Source organism: Corythoichthys intestinalis, chromosome 21 (assembly GCF_030265065.1).
Source record: "Corythoichthys intestinalis isolate RoL2023-P3 chromosome 21, ASM3026506v1, whole genome shotgun sequence".
In the NCBI taxonomy this organism is placed as follows: domain Eukaryota; kingdom Metazoa; phylum Chordata; class Actinopteri; order Syngnathiformes; family Syngnathidae; genus Corythoichthys; species Corythoichthys intestinalis.
In genome coordinates, this window is record NC_080415.1 from 38,662,585 (window position 1) to 38,685,877 (window position 23,293).

General features: G+C 37.2%; 1 protein-coding gene and 1 long non-coding RNA gene across 3 annotated transcripts in view; both read left to right on the top strand.

The window, feature by feature from the left end:
* Positions 1-690: 690 nt before the first annotated feature.
* LOC130909349 (uncharacterized) lies at positions 691-5,034 on the top strand. Of its 2 annotated transcripts, none has more exons than XR_009061735.1 (3): positions 691-1,005; positions 4,383-4,536; positions 4,613-5,034. It is a non-coding gene; the product is annotated as an uncharacterized LOC130909349 (long non-coding RNA). The 2 variants fall into 2 exon arrangements; XR_009061734.1 differs by lacking the exon at positions 691-1,005 and adding an exon at positions 1,558-2,131.
* A 7,129-nt stretch (positions 5,035-12,163) lies between these two features.
* Positions 12,164-23,293, top strand: part of sap30bp (SAP30 binding protein) — a 31,117-nt gene continuing 19,987 nt past the window's right edge. The window contains exons 1-4 of the mRNA XM_057825690.1: positions 12,164-12,545; positions 13,861-13,982; positions 16,251-16,301; positions 20,734-20,773. Coding sequence (XP_057681673.1) covers positions 12,449-12,545; positions 13,861-13,982; positions 16,251-16,301; positions 20,734-20,773 — 310 coding nt within the window. The 5' untranslated portion in view covers positions 12,164-12,448. The remainder of the gene's footprint in view (positions 12,546-13,860; positions 13,983-16,250; positions 16,302-20,733; positions 20,774-23,293) is intronic.

Here is a 23,293-nt window from a genome sequence, read left to right on the forward strand (position 1 = left end):
CTGTCAAATAAAGTGTTACCTAAAAAAAAAAATCAACAAATAAGCCGCACTGGACTATAAGCCACAGGTATCAAAATGAAGGAAAAAAGTAGCGGCTTATAGTCCAAAAATTACGGGTACTCTAAATGTGATTTAATTGTGAATGATTCATTTTATTTAATGATGGACATTTAGGCTAATTTCTATTTATAGTATTCATATGGGACATTTCTTTTCTAACATTTCAGTTAAAGTTGTTCTCTGAATTTCTACACAATGTTTATTTGATTTGGAAAACCTTGAAGTTGTTACATTTATCATTATTAAAGCATCCAGTGGGCCATCACAATACAATTAGCAATAACAAATTAAGCGCACGTCCGCATATATCGGAATTGGTTTTATATCAGTAACAGTTTTTCCAGAGTTGGACAATATCGCGATATCAGTTAAAAAGTAATAGTAGGACAATCCTACAAGGAAAGTGTCCCCACGCAATTTCTCCAGGAATTGCATTTTCTAGTTTTATTTGCTATTCAACCAAATCTCATGAAAACTCGAGCCGAGACAGAAGGAGCCTGGTCTCCACAGCGACTGAAGACAAAAATGAAAGGCCTTGACACAGCTGGTCTCTGGCAACCAAGTGGGAGGGGGTGTGGAAAAATGTGAATGAGAACGTAGATGTACACACAGACGAGGGTGAGGGGGAGTGAGACAGCAGTGAAAGAGTCATTTTGGGAAGAAGTGTAGGAGGGAAAAGGCTTGCGAGACAGAAGAAAGCCCACAAATTCCCAGAAAGTAAGAGTTTACTGAACGCAATCCTAAAGAGAAAGTTTGCTGACCTACAAAAAGAAAAACTCAAGAGACACCAAGCAATATTCTTGAGTGAAATTTGAGCGTGCGAATTTGATGTGCGACTGGGCAGAGTCAAAAGAGGGGGAGGCGACACGCTGAAGAAGTCTGCAAAACATTGAGGGTCACATATACTTGCAAAAGTGGGGGGACTGAAACCAGTGTACTGCCGAGGTAAGCATTTACTTTTAAAACTGCCACTTATAACAACCTGAATGCACTGCATGTTCAAATACATTAGTTTATTTCAGTGAGAATTGGCATTGTTTACATGTCAAGATGGTCTTTTTGTGTTCATGAACATTAAATGGCACACTTATCTAAAGCATGTATATGGAGGGCAAAGGTCAAGCATTCTCCTCAGTAAATTTAGCGGGTTTCACATTTCCACAAGTGTCCGGAAAGATGTCCAGGACTCCAAACAACAGTGAACGCACCTATTATCATATATTATCTGTTGAAATACTGCCCCCCAAAAATTCTAATCATACTCAGTTTTGATTGACATTATATTTTACCAATTAAAGTCCTAATATATAAAATAAATAATAAAGCCATATAGTTGTGTTGAAAGTTGCATAGTTATAAAATGATGTCGAGCCTAAAACTTTCCCAGTTTAAAATGGTATCTTGTTTTTTTTTTTTGTTTTTTTTTTTATTAAAACGTAATCAAACACAATGACGATGCCTTTTAAACTTCAAAAGTAAAACATTTCTGAGATTGGAAACGTAATATGTCAAATAAAAATAAAGTTGGATTTTTCCGAGGGTAAGTGAAGGAGGCATAGGAGAATAGCGACTCGAGCGCTATGTCGCATAAGGAAACATCAGTGATATACGAGCTCTCGTTCAATTATGCTTTAATATATCCTTCGGAAAATAATTTGGAAAAATATACGACTTTCAACTTGTAAAACAATATTACATTTACGTTGAGAAAATTACTGTTTCCTTTCGTGAATGGTGGTATTACGGTTTGATTGACAATTTGCTTGGCCAATAGAGTATCAGATTTCGATATATGATGCATTTCATTGGTTGTTCGAACTTGACTTGTCGTTGGAGCGGCAACAAACGTTTTATTGGTATTTAAAAATGTCATAAAGTGCTCGTAAGGGGTTGCGATTTCGATGCCAAGCACATCCTAAACTAGTGCACTACAAGTTCGACCACGTCACACACGTCTTAGTAGCTTGTGTAGCCAAAGCTAAAATAAGCAAGAAGTTAGCTACTATGTCAACTTGGCATGCAAGAGTCGAAAGGGGACAGCACGTGAAGAACTCAATATGCCTCCAGCATTGTGAGTATCCTTAATGCTGTCAATTAAAAAATATTATTATTGTCAATCTCTCAAGGGGAAAAAAGTCCAATCGAACTACAATAGAAACTGAACACAGTACTTGCTGGCATGCAACAGGGGAGACTGGAGCAATGTGAGACATTTTTTTTTTACATTTGCTCTCCTCCAAGCAAGCTAAAACAACAACCCAGTGAAGTTTACATATTTCCCATTAATTTCGGATGTTTCCTGAGCAATGAAAATGATCAAAATGTACTCAGGATGAATGATATTGAAAATATGACTAGGTTTTTTAAAAGGGCATTGTGTCTTACTATCCCACATCTAAAGTGCAAATTGAGACTAGAAAATTAAAGGTGTAAAGGGAACCAATGAGGGGTAAACTGATTCAGTTACTTTTTCGATATTAATATCAAAATTAAAATGTTGATAATCCTAACAGCTACAGTGGTATGAAAAATTATCTGAACCTTTTGGAATTTCTCACATTTCTGCATACAATCACCATCAAATGTGATCTGATCTTTGTCAAAATTACATAGATAAAAATACAGTGTAGCATGCAAACAATGATGGGGGGGGGGGGGGGGGGGGAGTGAACCCTCTGCCTAAGGAGACTTAAAGAGCAATTGAAACCAATTTTTACCAAACATTTTAAGTCAGTTGTGTGCTCAATCACTGATCAGTGGTTAAAAGCTGCCCTGCCCACTATAAAACCCACACCTTGTAAGAATTGTCTTGATGAGAAGCATTGTCTGATGTGCATCATGGCTCGGTCAAAAGAGCCATTTGAAGACCTGCGATCAAGGATTGTTGATTTGTATAAAGCTGGGAAAGGATACAAAACCATCTCTAAAAGTCTGGATGTTCATCAATCGACAGTCAGAGAAGTTGTCTACAAATGGAGAGAGTTTGGCACTGTTGCTTTTCTCCCAAGCTGTGGCCGTCCATCAAACATGACGCTAAGCGTTCAGAGCAGAATACTCAGAGGTAAAAAAGAACCCAAGAGTGTGTGCTAAAGACTTACAGAAATCACTGGCACGGTCCAATATCTCTCTGCACACATCGACTATATGTAAAACTATGGCCAAGAATGGTGTTGATGGGAGGACTCCCCACGAGTCCCCAGAGGAAGCCACTGCTGTCTAAAAATGTTGCTCGTTTAATGTTCGCAAAAAGGCACTTGGACAGGCCACAGAAGTTTTGGCAAAATATTTTGTGAACTGATGAAACCAAAGTTGAATTGTAGCATGGTGGAGGGAGCATCATGATTTGGGGCTGTTTTGCTGCCTCACGGCCTGGACACCTTGCAATCCTTAATGGAAGAATGAATTCAAAGTTTTATCATGATCTTTTTCAGGAAAACCTGAGGTCGTCCGTCAGACAGTTGAAGCTAAAAAGAGGATGGATGCTGCAACAAGACAATGATTTAAAACACAGAAGTAAATCAACTTCAGAATGGTTTCACAAGAACAAAATACACATTCTTGAGTGGCCACATCAAAATCCAGACTTGAACCCCATTACGATGCTGTGGCATGACCTGAAGACAGCGATTCATGCCAGACAGCCCAGGATTGTGACTGAACTACAGCAGTTTTGTACAAAAAGAACGGGCCGAGATTAGTCCTGATCGATGTGCCAGACTGATCTGAAGCTACAGGAAGCGTCTGGTTGAAGTTATTGCTGCAACACAATATCAAATATGATGGTTCATTTACTTTTTGTAAATTGTTTGCATACTGTCCTCATTAAAATATGAAAACCTATAAATATTTGGGTGGTTTTAGTTAAAGCAGACGCTGCTTTTTCATCTGTGTGATTTTGACAAAGATCCGATCACATTTGATGGTGACTTTTATGCAGGAATGTGAGAAATTCCAAAAGGTTCAGATACTTTTTCATACCACTTTAGCTTGACATTAAGACAATTCAGAATGAATGTTGGAATGGTAACAGCATCCTTGGGTTTGGTCAACTGAGAAGTACTGGCCTACTGGGATGCAAAGTATTGCAATATATCACCGCGTTGATATATTTTCACTTCCCTAGCCTCGATATCACAAGGGTAAAAGGCTAAAATCCTTTCCAGGCTTTAAGGATAATTGCTAGGGTGCAGGATAAAATTACAGAGTAGACTGTAGTTCAGGGTGGAGTTTTCAACAAAAATAACTTTCTACATCCAGAGCCGGTCATTCGATCACTGTCGCTCACATTTTAGCTGGTAAAGTGAGTAATCCCATATCCCAAGGTCCTTTTGAGCATCTCCTGTGTGGATCCAAGGATCAGCATGGAAAATGTGCTGGAGGAATATGGTTTTATAAAGGTGTGGAACAAGCTGCAAGGGCTGCCAAATGCCGATCCCTGGGAATTAGGGGCCTTCTTCGTGATCGTCCTCTTTTCTAGTAAGTCAAATTTAAGAAAGTGTGACCGCATCGTATTATGTCTGCGTGCCTCTAAAACCTGGTCTCTTTTTTTCAGTCACAATCCTTGGCATGGCTCTGCTTTCTTGCTTCCATTGCTGCTTTTGTGCGGACGCAAAATATCACGCTTCCAGAGTGCAACCACTGCGGCCCGTTTTACGATAAAAAGGCTCAAAGACAAAGGATTACGGTCCATACAGAAAACAAGAATGTTGACAGACTTTGTTTTCCAGCTTTTGAATACAAACTGTTCACCTGCAGACAGCCATGTGGGGAGTTCATATGCGTCAGACCGAAACATACAAGTCTTTGGTGGATAGTAAGGAAACAAGAAGAACTCAAATCATTCCAAATTGTTATTCATCAAAAAAAGGAGACCATAACATCATGGAAACCTTGCATGTTGTATATGTACGTATGTTGTTATAATGGTGTGTTAAGTTCCATTTGAAAATGGATTGCCACTACTCAAGTCATTAGACTATGTTTTTGTTGTACAAAAAAGTACTTTATTAAATTAAATAATCTCCAATTCATGTCAGTTTCCATGGATGCTGTTTGAAGGAAATTTGTTCATATTTTTATGGGTTTTAACCAGAAGTGCAACAATTAATCGACAACTAATCGATTAGCAAATTAATGGACAACCATTTTTGATAACCAATTAATCGTTAGGACCTTCTTCACCTTAAACTTGTCTAAATTTTTTGAAATTATAACATATACAGCCAGTTTGTCCCCGGATTACAAACGAGTTCCGTTCCTGCGCTGGCGATGTAACCCAGATTTCCGCCTCAATCAGAATTAACCCCTTAATATAGGGGTCCCCAAACTACATTTGGTCCGGCCCCCTGAACAAAAAAAAATATATTATTTATTTTTATTTCTTTTTCAATAGTGTTATTTATTTCCTGGCTTTTTTCCGTGAAGAACCCAGAGAGGGTTATTTGGTTATTATCTATTTAATTAATTGTGTTATTATTATATTATATTACTATTTTTATTTTATTTACTTTTGTTCCGTGAAGAATTCAGAAAGGGTTATTTGATTGTGGCTTTCTGAAAAACAATACATTTTTACTAGGGCTGTCAAAATTATCACGTTGACAGGCGGTAATTAATTTTTTATTTAATCACTTTAAAATATTTGACGCAATTAACGCACATGCCCGGCTCAAACAGATTAAAATGACAGCACAATGCAATGTCAACTTGCTACTTGTGTTTTTGGGAGTTTTGTCACCCTCTGCTGGTGCTTGGGTGCCACTGATTTTATGGGCTTAAGCACCCATGAGCATTATGTAATTATTGACATCAACAATGGCGGGCTAGTAGTTTATTTTTTGATTGAAAATTTTACAAATTTTAATAAAACAAAAACCTTAAGAGGTGTTTTAATATAAAATTTCTATAACTTTTATGAACATTCATCTTTTAAGAAGTCTTTTTATCCATGGATCGCTTTAACAGAATGTTAATAATGTTAATGCCATCTTGTTGATTTATTGTTATCATAAACAAATGCAGTACTTATGTACCGTATGTTGAATGTATATATCCATCTTGTGTTTTATCTCTCCATTCCAACAATAATTTACAGAAAAATATGGCATATTTTATAGATGGTTTGAATTGCGATAATTACGATTAATCAATTTTTAAGCTGTAATTAACTCGATAAAAAATTCTAATCGTTTGACAGCCCTAATTTTTACATTTAGGCACTCCTGCAATCGCCACACCTTTTCTGTTACAAACTGACCCCGGCCCCCCCATTAGAGAAGGGAAAAGTTATGTGGCCCTCACAGGAAAAAGTTTGGGGACCCCTGCTTTAATACCTCAAAACACCATCTAAATTTAAAGGGATCCACGGATAGAAAGACTTGTAGTTCTTAAAAGATAAATGAACAAATTATTATAATTTGATATTGAAACCCCTCTTGATGTTTTCGTTTTTGTATATTTTGTAAAATTATTTTAACTGGTAGGTCGCCATTGTTGTTGACGTCGCAGGGCGGTGACATCACAGCGCCGCGCTGCCAGAATTCCACCTGTCACTCTTAAAAAAACAAAAAACAAACAAAACCGTGTCACTCCTTAACTTTGTAAGGTAGTGATTTAAATACGCCACAAGGTGTCAATGGCGAGTTTTACATTAATTAGGGATCAAGCCAATGAGTGCGTTTTTTTTCCCCTTGACTGACACTGTAGTTTCTTGAATCCACAGTGGGAGAGAGAGAGAGAAAGGAGAGTGGACACAGGCAGTTTTGTAGCTCGGACCGCGCCATTTATTGGCATAGGCTTCGGCAACTCTTTCACAACACACATAAGTATCATATAGATAAAATACTACAAATCTAATAGTCATATCGCTCAAAAACTGTCACCAAAAAGAAAAGTGCTTCAATCTGTATTACTGAGGCCCTATTCTCACACAGTTAACGCGGCAATTCAAAGAACTGGCATTCACAATCAAAATAGATGTGCAAAATACACATAAAACTTTCTCAGATTTTGGTCAAACTATAAACATTTTAGCAACTCCTTTAGCTCAACAAATACATTGTATGGCAATATTTAGTCACAATACACAAACTATGATGCTGGGAGCCATTTTCAGAAGTCTTGTGAAGACGACACTCAACAGCATGAATCACAATAGACTCAGTCTTAAAAAAAAAAAAAAAAAAAAAACGGAGCTACAGCATCAGTCGAGGGACAAAACGCACTCATTGGCTTGATGTCTTATTAATGTAAAACTCGCCATTGACACCTTGTGGTGTATTTAAATCACTACCTTACATAGAGTGACTGTGAAGTACGGCAGCATGGCCCTGTGACATCACCGCCCTGCGACGTCAACAACAATGGCGAGCTACTAGTTTATTTTTCTATTTAAAATTTTAAAAAATTAAAACGAAAACATTAACAGGGATTTTAATATCAAATTATTATTACTCTTACTAACATTTATCTTTTAAGAACTACTTATCTTTTTATCCGTGGTTCCCTTTTAAAAAAAAATTTTTTTTTTAAACTACCCGAAAACATGTATTGTATGTCATTGTACCGTCCTCGCCAAGACGTTGGAGCTTAGTCCTAGCTAAACAGTGAGCTAAGCTCCGAAATATTGCAACGATTAACTCGAGTAATTCGATTAGAAAAAGCTTCAAATCAAATTTTGCTGCGTCTTCGAGCATTTGTTTAATTAGAGTGGGGTTGTAATGTTTTGTTTCGAAAGTGTTCACATTTAGTTTCATTGATTTGGGTGGATACACTGCCCACAAGTGGAAACAATATGACATAACTCATTTAACATGGCTGAATCCAGCTGCACCCGGTTAAGCTCGACATTCTGTAAGTCATAAGTATAAGTATATTTAGCTGTTTTTTTGTGGGGGAATACATTTTTGAATGAATTGTTAAGAGGATTGTTAAAAAAAAAATTTTTTTTAATTATAGCATTTAAGCTAGCGGACTTTCGCTATGCAAGTTAGCCAATTGTTCTCTTGTTGTACTTAGATCCTCTTTTTTTTTTTTATATCTTATTTTTAAATGTAGTGCAATTCTGCAGTTTGAAGAAACACTTGGGAATTTTATTTTGTATCGCATTTAATGTCCGTTTGAAGTGCAATCTTGAAATGTTCCCAATCCGATTACTTGATTATTCAAACTAGTTAATAGATTAATCGACTACTAAAATAATCGATAGCTGCAGCCCTACTCCGAAATGACGATGTCAGACGTCCGCGAGGTCTGCTGACTTTATTCAGCTGCTCATGACATTAAAACTTGCAGAATGAAAATAAAATTGTTCTGTAGAATGATTTGTCGCCAAATCGTGAGATCATCGTCATCGTGAGCCTTGTATCGCAAATCGTATCGTGAGCTACCCAGAGGTTCCCACCCCCACTGTCAAAGTTGGAGTTTATGATCCACTTCCTCCTTTGACTTCACCAGTCAATATTTTTGAGTAAACATTAACCTCTCTTGCTTTTACTTGGCCATGTTCACACAAGAGCATATGGTCAACTGTAGAGATCTAGACTAGTTCTTTGTTTTGGTGTTAATCCGAAAAACAAGAAGATTTTGTTGATATTCAAATAGTTTTAAAACTGCTGCTGCGGGATGAAGAGGGTCCCTCTGTAAACTCCCCATTGATATAAGCTATGGTCACGCTTTGTTCAAACTCATTGAGCTGCGAGAGAACTATTTAGTTGGACATGGCAGTCGAGAGGTGAGTTTTTCAACTGGAATGGAGTCGAAGCTTTAAAAACACGACGGCTTTTGAATGCGAAATGTTTGGAGATAAAATTGTATCATTTATTAATGGGAGTTGACGTTTATCATATAGAGTTCACACATCGACAGATTCTGATTTTTATCACTTTGTGCAGCACTCCAGGACAAAAGACAGCCGACGACTGGATAGAATGGTTCCTATTGCGATTGCATCAAGAGCCGTGGGCGCTCGGCACGTTCGTGGTCATGGTGGTGTTTGTGCTGGGAGTACTATCTCTGGTTGTCTTTGCCCTGCTATATGGATGCTGCTGTAGCCCGACCCCAGGAAAGCAGATGCGTCAAAAGAAGGAGCTGAAGTCACGCCAACAAAGAATGCTGAAACATGGAGTGATTTAGACATGTGATGTTTTGGGGACGGGTGGGATCTGGACCCATGGGGGATTTTTGTGTGTAATTGTGTATAGAGTTGAACTGATATCATTTTTTGGGCCCCGATACCTGGCTGTATGGTACCGGCCGATGCAGATACTCAACTGATTCCACAGCTTTTTTTTTTTTTTCCAATATACTTTTTTTTCTTTTCTTTTAATCCTAAATTACTGGATATTCGCTTGAATGTAAAGTAATTGCGATTATGGCTTAGTCGGCCAACATGGCCTTGGGGCAAGCGGACTATTGTGTACCAATTCCTTGATCCACGTTTTTTTTGGATCAGCACTTAATTGTAATTATATTCCTTGGCCTGTAAATGACGAACCAAAATATACACTGATTAAAAGTTGAACATCACTTGTTTGTTATGCGTATTGCTCAGAGGTGGTTAGAGTAGCCAAAAATTTGACTCAAGTAAGAGTAGTGTTACTTCAAAATAATATTACTCAAGTAAAATTAAAAGTAGTCGTCCAAAAATTGTACCGACGTACAACTAGAAAAGTATTTGGTGAAAAGAATACTCAAGTAATAAGTAACGTTGTAACTGCTTACAATGTTTGATTTTTTGTTTTTTTGAAATAGCATTTTTTTCTCAGCACAGTTATCTATGTGAATTTTTATTATTATACTGTACTACAACGTATTACATAACCACATAAAGCAAAAAAAAAAAAAAAATACATTGAATTCCGCCGAGAGAAAAAAATCTACAGAAGTGAAGCCTTATTTGTCCAAAGAGCATGAGTGCCCTCTAGTGGAGAAAACATTTCTTTATGTGAAACTAAAAAGGATCATATCTCCGATTTTCCATTGTCAATTGGTGCCAAATAAAATCTGGGTTGGGGGGAAATGAAATCTGCGCTTTCAAGTCATGTTGTAGGCGGTGCTCCATGTCAAATACTTTTTTTTTTTTTTTTTTTTTTTACAGTGCTTTAAAGACGCCACGTGATTTAACAGGCCGGGGTGATCATGGAACGGCAAGGTCGAATTTGATTGGTATAATGGAGTCATGTGATTATTGTTGCGATGTCTCATTGGTGTAGAATAAAGAGGGAAAATGTAACAACTAGTGTAGCCCAAAGTAGTGGAGTAAGAGGAGCGTTTTTTCTTCACAAATCTACTCAAGTAAAAGTAAAAACTATTACTCTGTAAAACTGTTCTTAAAAGTACATTTTTCTTAAAAAGTTGCTCAAGTAAATGTAATGGAGTAAATGTAACGTGTTACTACCCACCTCTGTTATTGCTTGATAAAAATGAATTATGAAAACTGTAAACTCACAATCTCAAGCGACTGCGATAGCTGTACTTTTGTGAAAATAGAACAGAATAAACTGATACATACTGTAAATTCTCAATGATAAAGGTGTTCTCAACTAATGAAATTTGTTTCAAGTAAGACTGTGTGTGCGTGTGTATATATATATATATATATATATATATACATATATATATGTATGTATGTATAATCAGAGGTGGGTAGTAACCTGGTACAAGTACTCCGTTACATTTACTTGAGAAAAATGTACTTCTCAAAGTAGTTTTACTAAGCCATACTCTTTAATTTTACTTGAGTAGATTTGTGAAGAAAAAACGCTACTCCTACTCTGCTACTTTGGGCTACAGCCGCTACACAAGAGTTACATTTTTCCTCTTTAGTCTACATACTAAATTTTTTATTTTTTGCTAGCAATGCCATTGCCAAGAGTAGCGCTACTAAATTCACCAATGAGACGTCGCAACAATAATCACATGACTCCGTTACACCAACCAGACGCGAGCTTGCCGTTCTATTCTCACGCAAGTCTGTTCAATCACGAGTCTTTTAAGCACCGTAACAAACGAAGTATTTGTCATAGAGCGCTGCCCTTAACATGAATCGAAAGCGCGAATTTAAAACTCTCTCACAGTTTTTATTTGGCACCGATTGACCACTGAAAACCAGAGATTTTTTTTTTTAATGTATTTTTTTTTTTTTTTTTTATTAACACAATTATAAGAAAACCAGAGATATGATCCTTTTAATTTTATAATGGTAACTATGAAGTAACTACAATTTTCACTACTCAAACTACGAACTATTTTTCTCCACTAGAGAGCAGGGCACTCATGCTCTTTGGACGAATAATGCTTCTTTACTATTTTTTTTTCTCTTTAATTTTTGTTTTTTGTTTTTTTTTCCCCCTTTGGCTTAATGTGGTTGTGTAATGGGTTTTTGTACAGTATCCTAACAACAGTTCATATGGATAAGTTTGTGCTGAGAGAGGAAAAAATGCAGTTGCTTAATAAAAAAAAATAAAACAGTTCATCAAAATGTTGCTCATTACTTGAGTATTCATTTCACTGGATACTTTTTTAGTTGTACTTGAATACATTTTTTGGATGACCACATTTACTCGAATAATATTACTTTGAAGAAACGCTACTCTTACTTGAGTAAAATTTTTGGCTACTCTACCCACCTCTGTATATAATACACATAATTTGTTTGAATTCATTTGAAAATAAATATGAGCAGAAATTTTAACATCATTTAATATACAAATAATACTAAATAAAGAGGGGAAAAGGTTCAAAAACACTCACCATAATCAGCGTGGTTGAGGCATGAGTCAGGAAAAAGCTTTTCATCTGAAAAGTGTAGCCATCAGGACACATAATTGGGTGCAGCTGATAACGTTAGCTTCATGCAGTCCATAAATTATACATAACATTACAATCAACGGAGTGTGTTCTTTAAAATCGCTCAATTTTCAAACTATTTATTTGATCCAAAACTTCAAATTTGCAGTAATTTTACTGAAAATTAAAAATATAACATTTTGTCAAAATCTTTGTAGAAACATAGCCACTTTAAGATTATTTTGGTGGGGAAAATCTCTCACTTTACATCCGCTCCAATCACCCTCCAGAGAAGTTCTCTTTTCTCTGACGCAAGATGGCCGCCGATTACTGTACTGTACTAACAGCGCAAAGTTACGCTGCAAATATCAATAAAACGGTTTTAAGATCCGGTGACTTAATTTAATTTTCACTCGATGAAAATTTGATTATTTTCGGGGCGTGAGAACTGTTATGCGTGGCGCAGGGCGGGAGAATAGCCTGAAATGTCTGAGAATTTCCTAGCGTCCTAGCATTTCTTAGCGTCCATTAGTAGTTGCGTCATAGTTGCTCGATGACGTTATTTGTCAGCGCCCGACCCTGAAGCGCCATTCACGAAGCAATGGCCAGTGGGAAAAAGAGTGCACTTCTGTCCTCTTTGGCGGACTATGGAGACGATTCAGAGCCGGACGACTCTGATCCCGAACCAGAAGAGACAGGTAGAGACAGATGTGTTTATCTGAATTAAAGGCTGTAACGTTGTGTCCTGCTGGGAGAGTTTATGCTTAAGGTTCGTGGGGTCGCTTAATTAGCGTAGCTAGCTGCCAGTGCCATGTACTGTAGTTCAATATGTTTGGCGGCTAAGATCTGCGATCGAAATAATTTCACTTAATCCCTAACGCATTATCTCACTTAGATATTTTTATAACGTGGATATGGACTGAGTATTTCACTCATCAGTCCAATTTTAAATGAACAACCACCCGGGCGCGCTGTTGATTACGTCATCGCTGCTTCGTAAATAAAACGTCAGCTATAATTGTTCTAAGGTAAACATTTTAAAAGCCAATACAAAAAGAAGTTAAAAAATACTTGTTTGATTGTTCTTTTCATCTATCTTTTACAATTTTGGGGATTTTTTTTTCTTCCCACTTTTGGTGAATACATTTTTAGATGTACAATATTGCTTTCCAAGCAGCGAATCTGTTAATTTTAGGATACATAAGAGACACACTACAGTTAATATATTTAATATTTAAGGAAACATTGTGTGACAGCAATGTTGTAAATAACGGGTAGTGCTCGCTGGCTATTACCTGTTTGACTGATCAGTAAAAAAAAAAAAAAAAAAAGACTACCGTATTTTTCGGACTATAAGTCGCACCTGAGTATAAGTCGCACCAGCCATAAAATACCCAAAGAAGAGGGGAAAAAAACATATATAAGTCACACCGCAGTATAAGTCGCAATTTTGGGGGAGATTTACTTGATAAAATCCAACACATAGAACAGATATGTCACCTTGAAAGGCAATTTAAAATAAAAAACAACATGGTGAATAAGTATACGGTGTGATAATGTTACATGATGCATGAACAACAAAATGCAAACGTGGCCGATATGTTAACTTAACATAGCTATTAAGAGTTATTCAGATAACTATAGCATAAAGAACAAGCTAACAAGTTTACCAAACCGTCAGTGTCACTCCAGAACACCAAAATAACATGTGAAATGATATAATCATGTGTTAATAATTTCATGTATAAGTCGCACCCCCAACCAAACTATGAAAAAAAAAAAAAAAAAAAAATGCGACTTACTGTCCGTAAAATACGGTAAATATACAGTACATCCCTATAACGCATAGTGATTAGTGCTGCAACGAATAATCGATTAACTGGAGTAATTTGATTTAAAAAATGCTTTGAATACAATTTTGCTGCATCGAGGTTTCGTTTACTTGGAGCGGCTTTGTAATGGTTTGGTGTAAGTGTAGCTTGTTTTGTGTAAGCCATTCTTCTTGTTTTTCAGAAGAGGAACAGGGAGGAACAGCGGGGATTGTGTTCAGCTACGGCGAGGAAGAGCTCAATCGGACCGAGAATGTTGTTGTTGACAAGGAGTCTGAAAATGAAGACAGTAGAGAGAGCAACTCGGTCAGTATTTGAATCCGGCTAATGTTTTCTTAGGCCAAAGTGATGCGACTAATTGAAGACATCTGAGTGCTGGCACAAACGTTAGACGTATAAGCAGTGATATTGCTTATGCAAACACAATATAACAAGAAGTTAAATCAGTTGATTTAAATATATATATATCCAGTGGTATGAAAAAGTATCTGAACCTTTTAGAATTTCTCACATTTTTGCATAAAATCACCATAAAATGGATATGATCTTTGTCAAAATCACACAGATGAAAATACAGTGTCTGCTTTAACTAAAACCACCCAAACATTCATAGGTTTATATATTTTAATGAGGATAGCATGCAAACAATGACAAAAGTGGGGGGAAATAAGTAAGTGTACCCTCTGCCAAAGGAGACTTAAAGAGCAATTAAAACAATTTTTTACCAAACATTTTAAGTCAGGTGTGTGCCCAATCAGAGATGAGTAGTTTAGAGCTACCCTGCCCACTATAAAACACACACGTGGTAAGAATTGTGTTGTTGAGAAGCATTGTCTGATGTGCATCATGGCTCGGTCAAAACAGCTGTCTCAAGACCAGCGATCAAGGATTGTTGATTTGTATGAAGCTGGGAAAGAGCACAAAAACCATCTCTAAAAGTCTGGATGTTCATCAATCGACAATTGGAGAAGTTGTCAACAAATGGAGAGAGTTTGGCACTGTTGCTTCTCTCCCAAGGAGTGGCCGTCCACCAAAAATGACGTAAAGAGTTCAGCGCAGAATACTCAGAGAGGTTAAAAAGAACCATTGAGTGTCTGCGAAAGACTTACAGAAATCACTGGCACAGTCCAATACCTTTATGCACACGTCAGCTATATGTAAAACTATGACCAAGAATGGTGTTTATTGGAGAATTCCACGGAGGAAGCCACTTCTGTCTAAAAAAAGGTTGCTCGTTTAATGTTCGCAAAAAGGCACTTGGACACACCACAGAGCTTTTGGCAAAATATTTTGTGGACTGATGAAACCAAAGTTTAATTAATTGGGAGTAACACACATCGTCATGTGTGGAGGAAAAATGGAACGGCTCACCAACGTCAACACCTCATCCCCACCATGAAGCATGGTGGAGGGAGCATTATGATTTGGGGCTGTTTTTCTGCCTCGGGGCCTGGACAACTTGCAATCAGTAATGAAAGAATGAATTCAGAAGTTTTACGGGAAAACCTGAGGCCGTCTGTCAGACAGTTGAAGCTAAAAAGAGGATGTGTGATTCAACAAGCCAATGATCCAAAACACAAAAGTAAATCAACTTCTGAATAGTTTCAGAATAACAAAATACACGTTCTGGAGTGGCCAAGTCAAAGTATACTTGAACCCCATTGAGATGTTGTGGCATGACCTAAAGACAGCGATTCATGCCAAACATCCCAGGATTCTGACTGAACTCCAGCAGTTTTGTCGAGAAGAATGGCCCAAGATTAGCCCTGATCAATGTGCCAGACTGATCTGCAGCTACAGGAAGCGTCTGGCTGTTATACGTTATTGCTGGCAAAGGGGGGCACCAAAACTGAAATGTGATCGTCCACTTACTTATTGTGTGCCATTTTTTGCATACTATTGTCATTAAAATATGAAAACCTATTAATGTTTGGGTGGTTTTATTTTAAGCAGACAGTTTTTTCATCTGTGTAATTTTGAAAAAAATCAGCTCACATTTTATGGTGATTTTATGCAGAAATGTAAGAAATTCTAAAAGATTCAGATACTTTTTTCATACCACTGTATATAGTTTTGTCTGCTCTTCATTCTTTTTACAAAGTAAACAACACATACTTTGTGTCGTTTTGTGTGTTTGGTGTGACACTTAATCACAACAGGAGCATACTAAACCGCTTTTTATGATGGACTGCTCGCTACCTGCCAAATTATGATCATGCATTCCCATCTCTTTTAAATACATCCTGGCTGATCACCGAAAGCAACCTCAAAATTTTTCAAGGCTCAAGATTAGCTCACAATATGACAAAACAACACCGACGATATGAATATGTCAGTGCGACATTTTTGAAAATGAAGACTGAAGCATTATACAGTTGCAGTTTTTTTTCCATAAATGCCTTTGTTACGGAAAATTGAAGTAGCAAACCTTTGCATCCATCCCAAATGAAGCATCCCTCTCATGACACAAGGTTTGGGGGTTATTCTCGTAGAACCTAGTGAGGTTTTTCCCATTATTCCTGTTTTCTTGTTGGATACTAAAAGTGTTAACCCCCTGCATTTTTGTTTTCATAGGAAGTGACGAATGACGAAACTGACGAGGGAAGGGACGCAGATGATGTTGAGGTATTTGAGCTTCCACCTGTTGTAGGCAGGAGTGACTTAAACAAAAAGATTCATTATGATTGACGTCTGATCCAAAAGGGATGAATGTACTTTCACACTAGATGGTGCTGTGGGACTTCATTTGCTGGTTGACCGTTACAGTAAATAAGATGTCTAACATGACACTGCTCCTAAATCTCAAAGGATATTGTAATTTTTCTGTGGCACTATTAGTATAGGTGACTAATTAGAGTGAACCTTTTTTTTTGCGAACGTCTTGTGATGCAGTCATTTGCTATGAAACATACATTGAAAACATTCTGATAAGTTCAATTTTTTTCCATTTCGGTGAACAGCCGTGGCATATTTAATCGACTAAAGATGGTGAAGATGCATGATGACTATCATTTTGGCAGATAGCTAATAACAATAGTCCAATGTTGATGGTTTTCAAGCGTTTTATATTACACCTCAGTTGAGGTCAACTGGAATAGTAAACAAACACAACATCTGACAGTATAAACCAAAGAGCTTTTGATAGTTATAGTGATTCCACCTTCATAACAGTGTTGTATCGTGAGCAGCAGCTCATTGAAGTCTAGCTAATGTCTGAACTTTATCGATTTATATTTTCAGTGTATTTCATTAGCCCGAAAGACTGAATTTTCCCTAAGAAACAGTTTGAAGCAAGCACATTGTCTTGATCTACTTCATATGAACACAAAAAGCATTGCAGCTTCCGGCTAATGCAGGGGTCGGCAACCCAAAATGAGACAAAAAATACAAATATGTCTGGAGCTGCAAACAATTTCAAAAAGCCTTTTAAAAAATGGTACCTCTACTTCTGACATTAATTGGTATTGGAAGTGCTTTCGTAACTTGAGAATTCTGTGTCAGTAGAGACGTTTTGTCCATGTAAATGCCGTAATCTGTTCTAAAATTCAGACTTTAGTCTTTTATAATGCATGAAAATGCAGCAAAACATGTAACACATACATGTTACTATTAGATTATTGCACAATAAACAGCAAATCGGAGTAGGGCATAATATAAAAACCAAGAATAGTGAAGAATAAAAGTTAACACACTCACGTAAAGCTGTCGGAACATGAGGGATGAATGAAAAGGATGATGGGATAGACACATACAGTGCTGGCCAAAAGTATTGGCACCCCTGCTTTTCTGTCAGATAATGCTGAATTTCTCCCAGAAAATGATTACAATTACAAATGCTTTGGTAGTAATATCTTAATTTATTTTGCTTGCAATGAAAAAACACAAAAGAGAATGGGGGGGGGGGTGTATTAAATCATTATGATTTTACACAAAACTGCAAAAATGGGCCGGATAAAAGTATTGGCACCCTTTGAAAAATCATGTGATGCTTCTCTAATTTGTGTAATTAACAGCACCTGTTACTTACCCGTGGCACATAACAGGTGGTGGCAATAACTAAATCACACTTGCAGCCAGTTAAAATGGATTAAAGTTGACTCAAACTCTGTCTTGTGTCCTTGTGTGTACCACATTGAGCATGGAGGGGGAAAAAAACACCAAAGAACCGTCTGAGGACTTTAGAAGCAAAATTGTGAGGAAGCCTGGGCAATCTCAAGGCGACAAGTTTATCTCCAAAGACCTGAATGTTCCTGTGTCTACTGTGCGCAGTGTCATCAATAAGTGTAAAGCCCATGGCACTGTGGCTAACCTCCCTATATGTCGACGGAAAAGAAAAATTAAAGAGAAATTTCAACGAAAGATTGTGCGTATGGTGGATAAAGAACCTCGACTAACATTCAAATAAGTTCAAGCTGTCCAAGGGTACAACAGTGTCAATCCATACTATCCGTCGGCATCTGAATGAAAAGGGACTCTACGGTAGGATACCCAGGAAGACCCCACTTCTGACCATGATTCCTTTTTTTTTTTTTTTTCATTCTCTTTTGTGTTTTTTCATTGCAAGCAAAATAAAGATATTACTACCAAAGCATTTGTAATTGCAATCATTTTCTGGGAGAAATTGAGCATTATCTGACAGAATTGCAGGGATGCCAATACTTTTGGCTAGCTGTGTACACATGCAGTAGATGCTAGGAAGATGTTAGGCAATAGCCAATGGCAGAGCAGCTATAAGTATCTTACATTATGTAAAATCTGGGCGCTACCAGTACCTGCCATACTGTATTTATGCCTTTCATATCCTGAAATTTCTTTTGTAACAAGAGGCAATATTTTCCCGTTGAGGCGTGTCTTAACCTGAAAATTTTGTATGTAGCGACGTTTTTAAGTAGGTGGTATCACTGTACAAATGTATGAAGGCAACACATGGTGTATGTATTTAATTTAGCTATATTAGCCCCCTATCAAAATGACTAAGTTGGCTACAAATACATAATTAGCCATCACGCTTAAATGTTTTTTTCCACTTGCGGAATGACGCACCACGTGACTATTTTGTTGTTTGATGCCGCCTCAAGTTTACCTTCATTACAATCTTAATGAATTGGAAGAATGTTTGTATCATCTGTGTCCTCTTACAGAAACCATATTGAGACAAAAATATGTATTTCTCTCCCCACATATTTTCAAAAACCTTTGGAAAAAGGTCCAGGCAGCCACTAGGGCCGCGCTAAAGAGCTTCATGTGGCTGTAGAGCCACAGGTTGCTGACCTCCAGGGCTAATGAAACAGGAGCAAAATATTGACTACTGAGTCTCGGAATGTTGGTCCGGTTGCATAAAAATCCTAAGATTCTTCAGTGACAAACCTCAGGTGCATGCCATACAGTTTTTATCATCCCCACAGGTTTGCTGTGCTTGCACGTTTGTATTTGCCACTCTCCTGTCAAGCCATGTGATCTGTCTGGCCTCAGACAGGACAATGCTTTGATGTGCCCGCGCAGTTGCTAACGTGATAACCGTGAATAACAGCACTGTGCCCAACCTGTTATGCAGTCATTGATGGCACAACATACCTTAGTGGGTGGGACTTTAGACTCTACCTTTAGCCAAAAGAAGATTTATTTATTTTTTTTTTAATGATAGAAACTTCTATTGTCTCTTAATCCATATTCTTCATAATGATATTGACTGGTCAGATTCGACCTGCTCTGCGCCACGCCTTCAAGTAGGGGGCCCTCGCACAATCCGCTTCAATTATTCGGAGTCTGTCGCAGCGGCACATGCAGCGATCCAAAAAACTATGAAATCTGTACCGCATACAAACAGCAAGGACTATCTCTGGAGTGGTTTGTTCGAGGATTCAAGGTAGTTATAATATTTTTCGTTTTTCCACAAGAATTTTCAATGTAAAAAGCTATTTGTTGTAAGGCTGCCGCCACATTGTCTAACAAACTAACATCATTCTCATTCCTCGACATATTTGCGTAAAATAAGTGCTAACTCCATGTTTTTTTGCTTTTAACTAAGAATCGAGACTGTCTTACGTCCATATCTATAAAGAATTCAGGGATTTAAGCATTTATTCACAAGAATATTCACCGGAAAAGCTCTGTTTACATTTGACGGCCACCACATTGACTGACAGATTAGCATCGTACTTTAACATATTTACGTAAAATAAATGCTAACTGCACGTTTTTTTTTTTTTTTTTTTTTTTTGCTTTTAACCAAGAATCGAGACAGTTTTGCTTCCATATCTATAAAGAATTCAGTGATTTGAGCATTTATTCACAAGAATTTTCACCAGAAAAGCTCTGTTCACATTTGGCGGCCGTCACATTGACTGACAGACTAGCATCGTACTTCGACATATTTACTTAAAATAAATGCTAACTGCACGGTTTTTTTTTTTCGCTTTTAACCAAATAAATGCTAACTGCACGTTTTTTTTTTGTTTGTTTGTTTTTTTGTTTTTGTTTTTGTTTTTTTGCTTTTAACCAAGAATCGAGACAGTTTTGCTTCCATATCTATAAAGAATTCAGTAATTTGAGCATTTATTCACAAGAATTTTCACCAGAAAAGCTCTTTTTACATTTGGCGGCCGCCACATTCAAACTACCATCGTACTTCGACATATTTACATGAAATAAATGCTAACGGCACGTTGTTTTTTTGTTTTGTTTTTTTTTGTTTTTTGCTTTTAACCAAGAATCGAGACTGTTTTACTTCTATATCTATAAATAATTCAGGCATTTAAGCATTTATTCACAAGAATTTTCAACAAAAAAAGCTCTTTGTGATTCCACTCGGTGAATTTTGACTGCCACGCCAACAATGCACGCCCCCTATTAATCGGCCCCACACCCAGTGTCCCGTCAACATCATTATGACGTCTATGCTTAATCAGAAAAACTGTCTTGTTGTTTTCGACAACATTGACTGCATCTTAAATAATGCTTTTCAAAGTTACTATTCAAATCTTGTACCACCTGAAAATTTCCAGTGCAGACGCGAGCTCGTGAAATGAAATGTCATCTCCCTTTTCTTCTTCTGTAGGTATCAGAAGTAGAAACAAAGGACCCGAATGAGCTTGTTGGTAAGTATAATCACGCACAAAAGCATTTATCATTCATTGGTCTCGTTCAATGATGAAATATTGTTTCTCAATGTAGAATGTTTTAGTTTTAATGTGAAGAGTTCCCATATGTTGGTATTAGGTATGGGAATTTTGACTAATTTGACTAGCTACCACCCTCCCGGTTCAAACGGATTGGACTATTGCTGCAACGATTAATCGATTACCCCAAGTAATTCGATTAGGAAAAAAAGATTGGAATTAAATCTTGCTGCTTCGAGTATTCGTTAATTAAAGTGGCGTTGTAATGGTTTGTTTTGAAAGTGTTTGCATTTAGTTTTATTGATTTGGGTGGATACACTGCCCTGTAGTGACAACAGTGAATATGACATAACTCGTTTCTAGTTACGATCATGTTTTTTTGCTCCCCATCCGATCCCGATCGTTTTAGTTTGAGTATCTGCCGATCCCGATATTTCCCGATCCGATTGCTTTTTTTTTTGCTCCCGATTCAATTCCAATCATTCACGATAATTTTTCCCGAACATATACATTTTGGCAATGCATTAAGGAAAAAAATGAATAAAACTTGGACGAATATATACATTCAACATAGAGTACATACAATGGTGAGAACAAGTATTTGATACACTGCCAATGGTATCAAATACTTGTTCTCCCCACTGTAAGTACTGTATTTGTTTATTATGACAATAAATCCTCAAGATGGCATTTACATTATTAACATTCTTTCTGTGAGAGGGATCCACAAATAGAAAGACGTGTGACTTTGTATATTGTGACTAAATATTGCCATCTAGTGTATTTGTTGAGCTTTCAGTAAATGATACTGCAGCCATTCAACCCAAATGCATGATGGGAAGTGGAACCATGACTGTGCTACCAATTGATATATCTTCTCTGCGTTGGGAATTAACATAAGGTGTTAAGAAAAAGAGCAATTGCTACCTTGCTTCCCCACATTGCTTCCTATGGTATTTCTAATCGTAGGGAGGGGGATTATAAGGCTTTAGGCTATCAAAAAAAGACTCCAAAGGCTGCCAAAATTCACTCTACTCATTTTATGCTGCCTTTTATCTCTCTAAATGGGTAAAATGGCGCCATTACAGATTGAGCGCGACAATGCGTGAGTGGGTCGTGCAACGCATGCATTAATTGCATTTAACTTGATACATTTTTTTAAAATTAATTACCGCCGTTATCGGGATAAATTTGATAACCCTACCTTAAGCCTAAACTAAAGACTCTGGATGAGTGTAATATATTATGTCTGTAACGTTAAATACAATTAGAAAACGATTTAATTAAAAAAAATATATATATATTAAAAAAAGGCATGGCCGATATTTTTTTGCCGATTCCGATACTTTGAAAATGACGTGATCGGACCCGATCGATTTCACATGGCTGAATCCAGATGCTCCCTGTTATAATAAATGGGTGGCTCTATTACGACTCCTAGCAAAAAGAATGGAATCACCAGTCTCGGACGAGCACTCACTCAGACATCATGTAGAACAAACTCAGATAAAAAGCTTGAAAAAATAATGAATTAGTTCAAAAGTGCACCAAGAGTCAAGAATCTGCATAGGACAAGGTGATGATGCTGGAACTTTGGTTTGGTGCTGTTCCAGTGAGATTTACAAAGATGACTGCCTGAAGAAAAGATCAAAATTCCCTCAGTCCTTGGTGATACGGGGCTGCATGTCAGGCAAAGGCACTGGGGAGATGGCTGTGGTTAAATCTTCAATAAATGCACAAGTTTACATAGAAATTTTAGAAAGCTTTCTTATCCCTTCAATTGAAAATATGCTTGTCATTTTCCAAGATGACAATGCATCATGCCACAGGTAAAGCATTCCTTGGAGAAAGACTACAAATCGCCCAGATCTCAACCCTATTGAAAACCTGTGGTGGAAATTGGGGGGAAAAAATGGTCCACGGCCTGCAAGGATGATCTGGCAACTGCAATCAAAGAGAGTTGGCACCAAATTGATGAAGAATACTCATCAAGTCCATGCCTCAGAGACTTCAAGCTATCATAAAAGCCAGAGGAGGTGCAACTAAATACGAGAGATGTTTTTTTTATTTCTTTGTTTCTCATGATTCCATATTTTTTTCCTCAGAATGGAGTGATTCCATATATATTTCCCTGAACTTGCTCTATAAAAGTAACATTACTGACCACCACAATATTTTTTACTCATTTCTTTTAGTGTTTTTAAATGCTAAAGACTTTCGAACTAATTCATTATTTTTTTCAAGCTTTTTATCTGAGTTTGTTCTACATAATAAAATGTCTGAGTGAGTGCTTGTCCGAGACTGGTGATTCCATACATTTCGCTAGGGGTTTTAGACGAGCTGATAAAATAAACTTCAGATACTGAGAATCGACCGGGACGGCTTTGACGAGTATGCAAAAAGTAGATCATTGTCTAGTTTCACAAGTGCCATCTGTTCCACTGGAAGCAGACAGAAAGTCAAAATCTGTGCCCTGCGGGGCTCTTTGGAAAGTGGCAC